This window comes from Atractosteus spatula, chromosome 14 (assembly GCF_055471065.1).
Source record: "Atractosteus spatula isolate fAtrSpa1 chromosome 14, fAtrSpa1.hap1, whole genome shotgun sequence".
Classification (NCBI taxonomy): Eukaryota; Metazoa; Chordata; class Actinopteri; order Semionotiformes; family Lepisosteidae; genus Atractosteus; species Atractosteus spatula.
Window position 1 is genome coordinate 14881529 of NC_142719.1, and position 14958 is coordinate 14896486.

The following is a 14958-nucleotide window of genomic DNA, read 5'->3' on the forward strand; positions in this document are numbered from 1 at the left end:
TCTGCAATAATCGGCACTTTTTGGAGTTTTGTTTGTCATTCCCTCAGCCTGAGGAATGGGGAGCAATGTCAGCACTCATTTGCAACTTTTTTTTTTGAAAGAATCTGTTCGGGCAGAACAGCTGCTGATATTAGGAACTGAAGGGCATTTTCTCAACCCCCACCCCCCACCAGATCCCCCTAAAAGTGTTTTTGACAGTGTGGTAGTTGTGAAGAATTGCCCTTACCCCAAAAGCAAGCATGGATACTGTAAGTACTATATTGTTATTTGATTCAGCTAACTCTTTTATATACAAAGCAGCATACATGCGCACACATGTATACAGTAAAGGGATGTACGTTGCTCAGGAGTACAACTGCAGTGTCTCACCTGGGATTTAAACCTACAAGCTTCCAGCTGCAAGTCTAGAACGCCAACCACTGCACCACACCACTGCCTGCTTTTTGACATAAGTTGCTTGTAATTGGACCACAACACCCTTTATTTTCATGGGACACCCAGCCAAAAAATGTCTTGCCAATGCAAGACAGGCCCTCAAGGAAATGGATAACTCCCGTCTGTGTGTGATCCTATCTTAGCTCTAGCTGTACAAGGGGTGTCTGGACCCCTATACTGCGTTGTTAGACTGGTAAAAGCTGGACATGACTTTGAGCTGTAATATTTTCTAGGAGCCTCCATTCTCTGCTCTTGACTGAAGGGAACATAGGCACACGCTTGGAATTGTGATTCCGGGATGTTGTTTCTCTCTGAAAAAGGCGACAGTGTCTGACGAAGGCATGCTCACAGCAGGAGCGAGCTGTAATGTGAAAGCAGACCCCCTTGTAAGCACTGACCTCACTTGGCCTCTGACAGCTCCAGGATTGTGCGTACGAGATGCCCAAGGCCCCGGGCTGCCAGACAAACTCCGGAGCGCGAGGAGTTTCCTACGCTGCCAGGCAGGAGGAGCTGGATCCCCAGTCCTGAGGGGCCACGGTGAAGATGCGCCATTTAAAATCCTCAGAGGTATCGGCAGCCAGCCCAGCAGACTGCTTGCGCACCAGCAGTGAAACGTGGGCCGGGGGACACCAGTGGAGACTGTGCTGAAGTGCGTTTAGATGCTGAGAAGAGAAGGTGCACCTTTACACAGAGGGCTGTGGGAGTGTGGAGCCTCCCGATTCCTGGTCTCCTCTGCATCAATTGGCTACTCATGACCAAACAGGCCTGATGGGCCACATGGGCTCCTCTGGTGCGCAGCCATATCCCCCCATCCTCTGACCCCTCCTTCCAGCTGTGGGCCACGGGAGAGCCGGAGCCCAGGGGGCTGCAGCACAGACGGACAAACGCACACTCTTACTCCAGGGCCAGTTTTCCCAGAAGCCAGCTGACCTACCAGCATGTCTTTGGACTGGGGGAGGAAACCGGAGCACCTGGAGGAAACTCACGCAAATGTCAAAATGAAACTGGCGGGCCTGCCCTGTCCAGGGCGTACCCCACCCTGTGCCCGTTGGATGTCGCGAGAGGCTCCGGCTCCCCTGTAACCCTGAATTGGATGAAAAGGTGGAAGATGGATGGATGGATGGATAATTCAAACCCAGGCTCTTGTTTGTTCTTCAGAAAAACCATGTGCCTTGTGCGGTTGGATAGACATGATTATTTTTTATTATTATTATTTTTACGGTTTCTCGGTCTTAAAGAAGGCTTTTGTTTTGCAGGTCCAGGTTCAAAACAGTACTTGGGCCTGGATTAAGTAAAAAAATATGACCCGCCAGTTGCCAGTTGCAGACCCAGTAATTGGTGGCAGGTTTTCTCTACGTACTGTATTAATAAGAACCTCTTGGCAAACTGAGGTCCCCCATCATTTACTGGGTGTGGAATGGGATATATTGGCTGAAGCTGTGATCTAACCTGGTCCTGCCTCTGGCTAGTTTCAAGTTTATAGAATATAGTTTACTTTCTAATTGCTGTGTTGCTGTGCTGAAGTCTATACTAGGTGAAAGTGTGCAGACATAGAGACATGCATATAGAAGTCTCCTACTGCATGTGTAATTTTAGATGGACACACCGTGCTGAAGTTGCCACAAACGAGTCCACATTTGTATAGGCACTTAAGACAGCACCTGGATTTTAAAATGATGGTATTTCAGAATCCTCTCCCCACACTACAGTTTTTTGAAATAATTGCTAGATAATTCAATTGTGTTCAGATGCTCCGTGCAATAAAAATGATGATGTATCTTTTAACCGTTTTCCAGGATTTAAATTTGATCGTAATGTGGGAAAGACGAGTTTCCGACTCCCAAGTCAGTTGTATAGTAACGACATGGAGCCACTTCGATATAAATGCCGTTTTGTGGAGACTGGGGTGTTACCAAGAGGCTGCTGCTTTGTTTATCTCCCTTGAGTGAAGATAAAGAGGGGTTTGGTGTGTGTAATTGTGTGTGCTAGGGAGAGACCGAACGTGTGTGTGTGTGAGAGAGGAAAGTAATTTATGACGGATAACCTCTGGAGGCATTGCGGATCATCAGAGTCCCACTTTGACACCGTCCGGGGGGAGGAGAGAGAGAGTGAATGAATGAGGGAGGGAGGGAGCGAGAGAGAGAGAGAGAGTGAACAAGAGAGGATCTCGGAAAATAAACTTCAAGGTTCCCGAAGCAACTTTTTTTTGTCTTAAATGCAGAAGTAGAAGCGGCCGGCGGCGGGTGGAAAGCGGGTCTAGTCGAGGAGTGACAGAGCTCTCGTGCTGCGCGCTGTGCTGGTCCCCTCGAGCCCGTGCTCATGGCCGAGGACAAGTCCCGCAGCTGAATTCAAACTTTTTTGTGCAACTTTTTTTTGTGCTTTTCACGGACCCAGCGACAGGTTTGCCGTTTTTTGTTTTTTTTTTTAAAAATGAGTCGGTGGAAATACAGGACGAGGACAGCTATTTGGATGCGGTTATCGCAGCTATTTCTTATCACTCTGCTACAAGCGACAACGACTGCGAGAGCAGGTAAAATTGTAGCCATGTCTTGTTTTTTTAAGGTTACACAGCATCTGTATCAGTATAAATTTCCCATAGTTTGAGCCTGCTGTAATTTATTAGTTGTGACGGGCGACTTTCAACCTTTAAACGTCTTCACTTTCAGAACAAAAGGCTGGGAATGTATGACTTCAGAGTGCAGCGACTGTGAACGGTCTTAATTCCATAGGTGATTAACAGAAGAATTAATAGTTGGACGAGCGCAGCCTAAGTTGTGTGTGCTTGGTCACGCCGCGGTGCTCTGATTCTGGGCTTTGCGGCTTAAAAAGAGACTATCTTTCGTCAGGATCTTGCACATCTTCAGCGCTTGGCTGCTGGTTAGAACTTGCTCGGTTTCCGAAAGAATCCGAGAGGTTTTAGCCTGATTTCTCCCGTCTTCTCACCAGGCGCTCGAAGATGCTTTTGAAAGGTCTGAAATCTGACCTTGAATTCTTTAATTATTTCGAACTTCCTGGTGTGTTTTGTCACCTAGTGTGTTTTTTTTTAATTACAAGATCCAGAGAACTGTATTTGGTACATAAAGTTACTGTATCTTGTAAATCTGCTGCACAAGGTGCAAGGAGATGAAAAGTATTTTTAATTCTGAAGTATTTTAGAAGTACCGGGGGGTCATTTCCCTTAGACTTGTGACTTTTGCGCGTTAGCAATCGAACAAGACACGAAACGTTACAAAATGACGCGATTTTTACAGAATACTTGGAATTGACCCTACCGCAACTATCATTGTGCATTCTGTGGCGCAGTAATGTCGTTAGGTCGTTGCAGTTGCATTACAGGAAACAAGAGTATAAATGGATTAAAAGTGGAGATCGCTGAGCGAGCTCAGGGGCCTGACGTCGCTCTACTGTGGTAAACCCGAAGTGTTCATTTCAAGATGACCAGGCTGGGAGGCGTGAGGAAGCGTGCGGACCGGAGCCGCCGGCGTGCACAGGCGAGAGTCAAACCGTTCGTGTTTCTGAGTGTGCGGGAGGGGGGGGGGCTCAGTTCTTCTTGGCAGCTCGTGTTCATCCAATAGACGAGTCTAAATCGCGGCGTTTAAAGAAGCATCGCGATTGAGAGTTGGCGCGGCTTGTGCGCTACACGGTTTTTATCGGTCGGAAGGGGGTGACACGGGGCAGTGAGCTCTGTTTTTTGCTGACCCCCCCCCCCCCCCGTCTCTTCGTTCGGATAGCTCGGATAGCAGGTGTCCTCCAGCGCCCTGTCACCCCCACCCCCCCGAAGTGAAGGAATTGAACCCTTCACTGGTTCGGCAGTGACTCGCGGAGGAAGGGTGTTGGACAATGTGTTTTACCGGCTGTGTCCCCCCCCCGCTCCCCCGGGGTCCGGTCAGGTCTGGAGTGCGCGCAGTGGGGCATTAGCTTCTCCAGCGCCGACGGAACACGTCGCCTCAGGCAGCTTCTTAAAGGATACTTGGCCGGGGTGGCATTTAACAATCCCGTCATTTAACACCCCATCATTGTCCTTTCAAAGGTGATAATTAATCCCATTTCACTTTTTAATGGCCTCCCTTCGGGGAACAAAAAAATCAACAACCTGATCAGCTCAACTGCAGCGCAGCGATAATTAAAACGCAGGCACGTCACAGGCGAGGGCGACTGTCCATATGGCTGCACAGGCTCTCCAAGTGTTTAAATGGCTCATTGCCACGGGAGCACGGGAGCGCTCAGGAAACATCCCGGCTAACCCCTCCCGAACCTGCAGCACCCCCTGTCCGGAAGGATCCTTAATTGCAGTTAGCTGCACCTGTTCCGAAATGTGTGGGCATCCGTCCTTGGAAGAATTAAAGACCAGGAAGGGCACATTCTTAATGATCTGAATTATCACACCAGGCTGTGTCCCCAGATATCCTCTCGCCTCTGCGGCGAGTCGATCAGCAGGGCTCGGCTTCGGAGCTGCGGGGGGTGATGGCTTTTCACATCAGGGAAAACCTGCTGCCGGACCCACTGAAGCATCTCTGCGTTTAAAGGTTTTTTTAACGCCTTCGCGTCTGTGATGTTGCAGGATGTGTCGCATATTTCCAAGCAAAAGGCATTCTCCAGACTTTGAGATTTTTTTCCATCTCCTTCCCGAGTGTTAAGTCAAAACTTGGGGCAGACAAAATGGGTTTTTGAACATCCCAGTTTTTATAAAGCAGCAGTAACTGTGCAGTGTTCCTGTGGGGTCAGTAGCCTTTATGTGTATGGAGCCACTGGGATACCTCCAGTCAGTGCAGGAATAGTGCGTCGAAGGCTCTGCACATGCCTGGATTGATAGACTTATGGGGCCTTGTTTTCTGACATTAGGTAAGGTCAAGAGTAAAGCTAGCGAGTGCTCAAGCTCTCTCGGCTGTAGGGCCAGGGACACGCGAGCAGGGCTGCTGGTGAACCCCTCTGTGCTTGAGCCAGCAGTGCAATTGACAAGCCTCTGGCCGCGGCTGCTATGAGGGGAGAAGCTACACCAGGAGACCAGATACCACATGCCGGTGTGAGAAGAGCAAGTCCCTCCCTGCAGGTGCTGGTGTTGGTAAAGTGATGGAGGTGGTGGACCAGTAGGTGGCGCTTTTTCCTCTGAACCAGGATTTGCACAGCAGTGCCCCAGTAGGGTTACTTTGGACACTGGGGTATAGGAGGTGCCGTACTTCAATACAGATGTTAAACCGAAGCCCAGACTACTTGGCCTTTAAAGATCACATGGCTTTAGTAAGAGCCTGGGTGTTAACTTCAGCGTCCTGGCTGATCCCAGCTCTGGGCTTGAGTCGTTTAGCTTTGCAATTGTGAATGAGCTTCTCCCTTCTCCCTCTGATCTGCTGTGCGGCGGGGCTGTTGGCGCAGGATGGCTGCTGGGCTTTTATGCAGGTGGGTTCTGGGCTTCAGTGGTGGATGAAGCAGATGAAAATCACTCTCTTAAGGTAATTATTTTCATAAGGTGATTTATAATCCATTCTCTCTTCACTGGCACCTAAGAGCTGTGCAGGTCCCTGCCAGTTTGTGTTGGGGGGACAGTTTGATTTGAGAAGGAAGTCCCTGGAGAGACAGTGTCACATAGCTGTGCTATATAAAGACACAGGTTCCCCTAAATGTGTGTACTTCTGTGTTCTACTGTGGACTGCGCCCATTGAATGGCATGTAAGAGCGTGCCATTTGCTCCAGATCCTGTAAGAACATAAAAAGTATATAATTTTTGGCAAATCTTTGGTAAGGCCCTTTACATTTTACTTCTTGGATTGTGAGTAACTTACCTACCTGATGATCGCATCCAGCCATTTCTTGAAGACTCCCAGGCCATCCACTTCACAGGCACGGCTGTGTAGTTCATTCCAGACACCTCCTGCTCTTTCCGCAAATGCGCGCAGGTGCACCTCCTCTGAGGTTCTGCTGGTGTCCCCGAGTCCTTGGTTGATGCTATAGTGGGGTGCACTGGAGGTGTGGTCAGTCACCCTGTAACTGCACTGGCTGCCTCAGATATCCGTACGGTGATGAAACAAATTGGGACTGTTGACAGCAGCCGCCCTTCACCCCCCCCATTGCTGCAGAAGGAAGCAGCAGAAGGCCCTACGGAAAGCAGGGCCAGGCTTGCTTGCAAGCGCAGCCCTGTTCTTTAAGATCCGCCTCGCCTTCTGTGTTCTTTCCCTCAATCCCACTTTCCCTATGTTTTCTCAGTGAGGGGGAAGAAAATTCCAACAACAGATGCTTCACCTGCTGCTACTATGTGTACTGCAGGTAACAAACGATCAGCCTGAGTGAAATGCGGGAGTGTTTGTTCTCACACTGATGAAATTGCACTCTGGCTATGGAGCCTTCGGAGAACACATTGCCTTGATGATAACCAAGCGCAGTAAGTCCTACTTCAGTAGCTTGGTTAGATCCTAATGATTGCAAAGCAGGGAGCACATGTGTACAGGTGTCTGGCGTGACTGGCCAAGCTGAGGGGATGACAGCCCAGCCCCTCACGACAGCGAGGACTGAGCCAGGGAGCTGCTGCAGGGGTGTAGACCGGGAGGCGGGAGTTACGAGAGGAAGTCCTGGTGCGAGACTTACTGTGTATACAGTACATAGGTGAGCGGACGTGTGTGAGATTAGGATCTACAGTGCCCTTCCTCCCAAGCGTCTCTTGTAAAGTCCGTCTGGTGTTTTCAGTTAACCACAGACAGAAGTAGGGACGACATGTGGCACACACACTTGCACCCTCCAGGCTTTCTGATCTGTGGTTCCCCTATTTTTTCTTTGCTCGTCATGTCTGTTTTTTTCGTGGGATGTGTTCAGGCGCAGGTCCTTTTTCTTATTTGGTCTCACAGCCCTGGGAGATCCCTGGTCGATACTTGTACGAGAAGGGGAGCGCTTATACTCCTTTGATCGTGGCGGCAAATCAGGCTGGCAGACATTTTTTTTTGGAGTTGGAGAGGGTGGGCACATGTGGAAGGGGCGGCTGGAATTAAAGGGTGAAATGGATTCATATTTTATCCAAAAACAGCTCATTTGTTCCATTTCTACAGCCCCCCCCGTCCCTGCGTCAAACATCTGGCTTCCAGAGGCTCTCCTCCAACTGCACATGCAGTAGTGATAGGGCATTAGCACTGCGCCTGTCAAGGAATTCAGGAATTAAATCTGTCTAACCCGTAAACCCACTGAGCTGTTTCAGAGGGCGTTGCTGCAAACCATACAGCGACATTCATTATTTTCAGGATGCATTTCTTGCAGACAGAATGAGGGTGTTTGATAGGGTGGTGTATGCAGAAGATTGATGATCCAGGTTTAGTGAATATTTTTCCCCTGGGACTGTTTAAGAAACAAGATTTTTACAATGAGCAGCAGATTATCCCCTTCATCTGTTTCCACAGTGCATCTCTGTCAGGAAAACCTGTTGCAGTAAGACAGCTCTGTATGCACTGAGTAAATATCAGCTGAAAGACTTTGGAAGGGAATCTTGGAAGGCAGATTTGCTGCTCCCACAGTTAGGTCTCCACCATTACTTTATTTCTGCTCCTGCAAATACAGGAAAACATGCCGGCTGGAAGACCAGACTTCTAAACAGTGCAGTAAGAGCACAGTGCAGAATGAGACATGTTCGTATTTGCAGATTTCTGTTAAAATATGGGACCCCAGAATGGAGAAAAACAAGCAAGATGGTGAGTTATCCGAGAACAAATTGTGATACTAAGAGGCAAGCAATGGTATTAAATGTTTGGAGAGTAGACCATTAATAGGTTTCAGAATGCTGAATATAGTGATGACTGGGGGAAGAATATGAGTGTTACACCACTGTAATTTACCAATAGATCGAAAGCTCTTGTGTGACTTGAATAATTGTCCCCTGGACACTTCCTGAAACATCTGGCTTCAGTGGAATATCTATGAACTAAAGATCAAACCACAAGATCAGGATAGAGTATTGTGGTTCCCACTTGTCACATGTGTCTGGTTTTAATTAAATGACCTCAATATCTGTGTCTTGAAGGGGGGCCTAGAGTAGCATAGTAGATAAGTCTGTGGTTTTATAACTGGTGCAATTTTCCAGACTCGCAGTGACTCTTATCCACTGAAAGACACTGAAACCAGGATAAGCTCTGTCCCGATGAGCCGATGTGGCTGGGATATGGACGTTACCTAGATCTGGCAGGCTTCCTCCCATCTCAGAACATACAGCATGACCTAGCCCCCCCACACACACTTCCAGAGACAACCAAGGAAGGCCTGCCAAGAAGTTTGTAAGTGTTGCCAGATATGTACAGCGATTGCCCCTGTTCGGAGTGTCAATAAGGTGGATGCCCTGGAATGTACACACCCAAAGAGATCTGATGACATGCATGCTAAGACATCAGGAGCAGGGGGCTTAAGAGGGCTGAAAGGGCTTCAGTGAGGGGCCTGCTGGGCCTGATTTACACCTAGAATTGCGCAACTTGTCAAGAGAAGCTGTGAATGAGGAAAGTCTGCCTGACCGGCTGGGACACGTCCTGCCTACAGGAGAGGTCCTGAAAGCAGCCTCCGTCTTGTTCTCTCGAATTAATCTCATCTGCTTCCATTTTGCTGTAACACTTCGCCTAATTTTTGCATTCCTCGGAACAAAGGTTCCTTTCATGCACAACTCCAAACACTTGATTGGGAGTATCTGTAGAAGTGAAGCTGGATTCTGATTTAATCAGAACAGTGGTGCTTTTATTGTCATCTGTTCCAACTCTATTTGAGCAGAGTTTGGTGCTTTATTGATAGTAAAATTTGTAATCTGGCCTAACTAAACTGTGGTCTCTGCCCCTCCTGCTGCTGAACAAATTGGTTGAAATTATCTTGTTGCTTGTTGCCAAAACTGCCATGCTGCGGGTATAAATTCTTCTGTTACATTCCGCGCAGATCAAGCTAGTTTACATTGCAGGCTCTCACCAGTGGGGATACAATTGAGTTTTCTTGTGTGAGGCATAAAAAACAAACATAACCCACTTTTTTTTTCCTGGGATCGCGCCTCCTGCTAGGGGGGGAGTAGGTGCGGATTGATTCCTTCGGCAGGAAGCTGCCTGGCGTCGTCAGGTTAGTGTCTGTCCATGGGAGGGCAGGAGGCACAGGTGACAGGCAGAGGTTCACTGTGTCCTCTTGCTGAGAGTGACTGAGCCTTGGTCTTTCTTTGCCTCTGTGCGCGCCTATCTTGGTCATCAGCCAGGCTTTACGGCAGAGGAGGAGGACTGTGAGCGGAGCCTGGGGACTGTAAACAAGCCGAGAGAGAGATTTCTCACAGTGAAGTTCAGAGCACAGACTAAACAGCAGGAGGATGCTGAGATTAAATCTCCAGAGGCTAGGGCAGTGGTAAATCGCATTCTGTCCCTTGCTCTGAATCATTCAGCCCAACCAGTTAATTACCTTAAATGAACTCGTTTAACTACATTTGTAGGTCTTTAGCAGCTGGCTTTCTAATGACGCCCATAAACCACTCATGCAAGACCCAGGAGGCAACAGGGAGGTTGGAGGGCTCAGTGTTTCAGAAATGTGGTTTTGGGCATAATCGTACAGGCAAACATTGGGCAGCTATGGGTAGACGAACAAGAGTCCCGCTGCACAGCTGTTTTGAGCCAGGCCAGGTTTTGTCAGCAGCCACAGGCTATTGTTGTGCAGAACATGTTCTGATGATGTAGAAAAGTTAATGCACTTAATGCTGTTTTAGCTCCACGCTGTCTGTGCAGAATGTATCCTATTGAGCATATCGGAGTTTACTGCAGTGTTAAAAGATCATTCATGGGCGGTGAGGCAGACCGATACCGTGTTAAAGCATGGAGATCTAGGGGAAACCTTTAGGCCAGGTTTAAGATAAGACCAGGGCATGGAAGAGCACAGGGTTAAAAATATGGGCTAAGTAACAAGCAGATTTACTGGAGGGACAGCCTCACAAGGGGAGATTAAATAACATTTTTTTTTTAAAACTTAGGTGTGTTAGTTTCCAGTCAGCTGTTATCCTTTTCTTACTGGGTTGGCATCACTGAATTTCCTGTCTCCTCTAAACAATAACACTGGGGGGAAAAAAAATCCCGGAAGCAAAAAGACAAACACTAGTGACCTCCGCAGTTTCAGCTTTTGTAAGTCAAGTGAAGGAGCCCTCAGAGGGGGGAAAAAAAGATTGAGCTGGACTTGGGATCACAGGTCACAGGTCAGATGATCCTGGCAGGGAGGCAGAGTGCAATAGTGAATTGGCCATGTGAATCAGAACATGAATGACTATATCCCTTAAAACAGCCCAGAGACTCCACGTCTAGGACCTTGTGCCTCAATCAAAACATACTTTTTAATCTTCTTCAGTTTTACAGCTGTAAGAGATTTTAAATTCACCTTGAAATATTGGTAGATGTGCAAGACTTTTTGAACAGAAAACTATTGAAAACGTCAAATCAGGGTGGTTATTAGTTCAGTTTGGGGCTTGATTTAAGCTGCCAAGGGTCATTCTGGAATGAAAACCTGCGAACACTGGGGTCTGTTGGAAAAGGACTGGGAAGCCATGTAGAAATACATACAGCACATGCGAGTTGCTTTGGATAAAAATATCAGGCTGATAAATAATTAATACCACTGCCAACAAGTAACAACAACAAGTAAACATTTCCTGTAGGAAGCGATTCAGCTAAATAAGGTCATCCATTGTTGTTTTTTTAGCAATTCAAGCTAACGGGCCATTTCTCTGTGGTTGTGTTTGTCTTGGAAAGCAGGGGTTTGTCTTTCAGACAAAGGCAGGCGAAGTGCTGGCTGCCTCTCCAGAGCTTGAGCGCGGTAGAGTTAAGTATTGTGCAAAGCCAGACTTCGGGAGGCATGCTGGTGAGCGTACAGACATCCCAGCACATTATCTGTACTGCAGCCTTGGATACAAGGTAACTCCCAGCCTAACTGGCACCTGTAAGGTGTATATTACTTAATTATTACTGAAACACAGCTTTTAAACTCACTTGTAAATACCATATACACGCCTTGTCAGTAGAAGAGTTGTGGCCTAGCCTAGTTACTAACAAAAAAGGTAACAAGCCTTTATAAACAGGCTGTGCAGCATTTGTTAAGTGGTTGTGTATCAGTCATACGTGACTAACACATGGTTATTGACAATCTTGCCAAAAATCTTAATGAAATAATGGAGCACAGTAAAACGAAACAACCCAGATGGAAACCAGACTGTAAAACATCGTGACATTTTGTCCCCCACACTTTCTGGGGATTTCGTGTCATTATGATCGTGTAATGCGAGTTTGCCGGAAATGAAAAGCCTGCACTGAAAGAGGAACGTGGCCTGACTGAAAGGAAAGGTTCCAGTCCCAAAGGGTCACCTGCGCACATTTTCCGCTCTCCCGCTATGCAGTCGCAGACTGTGGTGGTGAGATTATTTAGGAAGAGCAAGAGATAGATGGAGAGAGAGAGGCGTGCGTGTGGACTTCCCTCAGCTTCAGGAATGCCACAGTTAGGATCTGAGAAAAAAGTCCACATGATAAGTGAGAGTGAGGTTTCCTGTCATGCTGCTCTGAGTGATGATAAGTTAGTGGAGCTTGTAGCCAGTGCGCCAGTGCTGTCTGTTTAGTGTGTCTGCGGTCTCAAACCCTTTAATAAGGGATCTGGTGTTGTGTGCCCCACATGCTGCCCGTGGTCACCTGGCAGTATCAGGATAGTCTGTCCATGATGCCACAATACCGAAAATGTGCAGGCAAGAGGTTTTTGGGGTATCTTTTCATTATAAATCAGGGGACTTAGATCATAAGAAATGTGCATTTGTAGTAAATACTATTAAAAACCAATCAAATCAAATGTGGAACATTGTTAGAAATCATTACAGCTCGACACAGATATTGACTGTGGCCCGTGGATTGAACTGATTTCTCTTTCTGGATCAGTGTTTGGAGCTGAAATCACCGTTTTCTTAATTGCACAAATATCTGCAGACTTCCATTAGTTGATCATTTTTTATTTTATCGAGTGGCCTTTAATCCGTCCTAGCCAGTAATGTAAAACATTTATCCGCTATGTTCCACGCAAATTAAAACGTCACAGAGAGCAGTTGGGGGGGACAGCTGGGAGATCAAGGGGTGTTTGTGTTAGTGTGTTAGCGATGCTATCCCTCAGGGGCTTCTTTGTCGGGGCTTCCTGTTGATATTACTCTGTTAAGCACTGCTTTACTGCTCCGGGGAGCTGTTTAACAGTGACAGTAACCTTCCCCTTCAAAGGCCAGCTCTGCAGCACATGCAGCTCCCTTTGTTTTTTGGTCAGCATGAGCGTCCTGGGAGTGAGTGTGTTGAGAGTGGCCCCCGTGGGGGGATGGGGGGGGGGCAGTTTGATGTTGGGAGTCCCCCTCCTCGAGGGCGTGCTGTGCTAGGATAGATTTCGGGGTAGGGTCAATGGGGGGCGGTCCGTCTCTGTGCCTTTGCTGTTTGCACTGTTGCGGTCCAGTGCCCTCGCAGCCAGCGAAGAGGAATTCCCAACCAGCTCTCCAGCTGCCCCTGGAAGAAGACTCCAAGAGGTCAGAAGGTCGTGTCCCTGGTAATTTCATTAAGCCTGCCCTGCCCAAGCCCGCAGACTGCCGGACGGAATTCCCCCCCACCGACCAGCGTTCTTCTTTCTTTCCTTCCTCCCTTCTTCATTTTGTTCTTGATTTGCTCCTTCTGTTCCTTCGTCTGCGAATGTGGAGGGGGCCTGACCTGCAAACCCCAGCTCTTCACACTCCCAGCCCGTGGTGCTGGAATGCGACAAACGCGCCCGCGCTCACACACACAAACGCACTTAGTGCACTTGATCTAGGTGGAACAAGTTGATGATAGGCTGTCTCTGTTTCTCCCTGCACATGTCACGATTGCTGCCATTAATTAACGCATTGGGCTCAGTAGTTAAAGGATTAGCTGACCTGCCTAGGGAGCAATTTATATATAGTCCTGGGGCTTTTGTCTCCTGATTGCCTGTCTTTCTGGAGAGTGTGATGTTACGGGGGGGGGAGGGGGCTCTTTTAACTCAAGAGGGTGGCAGGTGGGCAGACCATGAAGCTAGCAGCTCTTCTGATAAACCTCCAGAGTGCTTGTTGCCCCCCGACCGTGGCTCCTGCAGCAACAGTGCACTCAGATTTTTTTATTTATGCTTCTGAATTTACAGTAGTTGATTTCTTGTTATCTCGCTCGAATTGGAACAGCCAGTTGTGTCTACGAACCGCGTGGCCACAGACAGGGAGGAATGAGGAAGTGTAGGCAGACGCCTCTGCCCCACCCCACACACCTATAAGCCACCTGTCATCAGAGATGCCATAGCCATGTCCTGGAGGACAAGCGTGCCCCTCCCAGACAGCACCACATGTCTGCAAGCACCAGATAGGCCACAGAGCCACAGGCCTCCTGGCCAGCTAATCCCACTGAACCCTCGGTGGTCCTCAACCAGTTGCTTGGAGAATCCTGGTCGCTGTTAATTTGTGACATGACCTAGGCTCAAACCCACGACAGAGTTCAACCTGAGCTCTAGACACTGGGAGGCCCCTGTAGCCTTTCCTCCTACTTGAATTTCAAACCTGGGGGCAAGAGGCTGAGTGTGTAGTGGGGCATTTGAGCACCCACTGCAGAAATTGCCTGTCAGTGCATTTTCCTCCTTTCCTTCCTAACCTGTGGAGAAGCCATTAATAATGGTAGAAAATGCACAGACTGAAATTCTAAATTGGGTAGTGCTTGACGTCTGATACATATTCCCCCTGTCTCTTTTCCAGTTTGTATCCTGTAGTAATTGTAATATTTGTCAGAAGAGGTTAGAATTAAAAACTGCTGAGATCTTATAATGAAGAGAGATTAAGAGACGGAATAATGAACAGCAGAATTAGCACCGTTTTTTCCCAGGTAGAATGTACAACAGCTGCACCCTTTTATAATGCTTCTTTTCCCTGTGTTTTTAGCCTGTTCCTTCTCTTGGCAACAGCAGCGTGCGATTCTTTTTAGGAAACCTGATATAGATATTATATGGAAACCGCAGACTTTTTTTCAAAAAAGAACCCATTATATTAGATTCGAAGAGATTGTAAACATGGCCATATTGTACAGTGTGATCAACAAGACAAAATACAGCGTGTCCAGCTGAGACTACTGTTGTGATGTGCACACACACACATATACAGTATATACAGTATATAACATATATGTTAATGGTACTCAGTAAGTATTTAACAATTGAATGCAACCAGGATACAGCATGGGAATCAGATAGTTTGACTGGCAAGGAATTAACATGTAGGAAGGCCAGCACTGCTTTTAATGGCCTGTAAGCACTAAACATTGCTGTTTATGGCTATAGCTTTTGTCACTGAAATTATACTTATGTGTTTTTAAAATGTTTTTGTTTAATATTTCATTGAGACAGTTTACTTTTTTCCTCTTATTCAATTACTGTCTGGCAAATTCACCTTTATCTTAAATGCAAAAGATTGGGCTGGTCTAGATAGCCAGAAGCAGTCTGCTGTCTCTAGTGTTGATTTAGCCTTTTGGATTAATACCTATGATACAGAGCATCTCA

The 14958-nt window shown here is 47.5% G+C and overlaps 1 protein-coding gene across 1 annotated transcript in view; it reads left to right on the forward strand.

Moving 5' to 3' along the window:
- The first annotated feature begins 2542 nt into the window (after window positions 1-2542).
- The window catches only part of LOC148820749 (uncharacterized), a 115869-nt gene continuing 103453 nt past the window's right edge, over window positions 2543-14958 (forward strand). Inside the window, exon 1 of the mRNA XM_088931864.1 lies at window positions 2543-2965. Within this exon, the coding sequence (XP_088787990.1) occupies window positions 2866-2965 (100 nt within the window). The 5' untranslated portion in view covers window positions 2543-2865. The remainder of the gene's footprint in view (window positions 2966-14958) is intronic.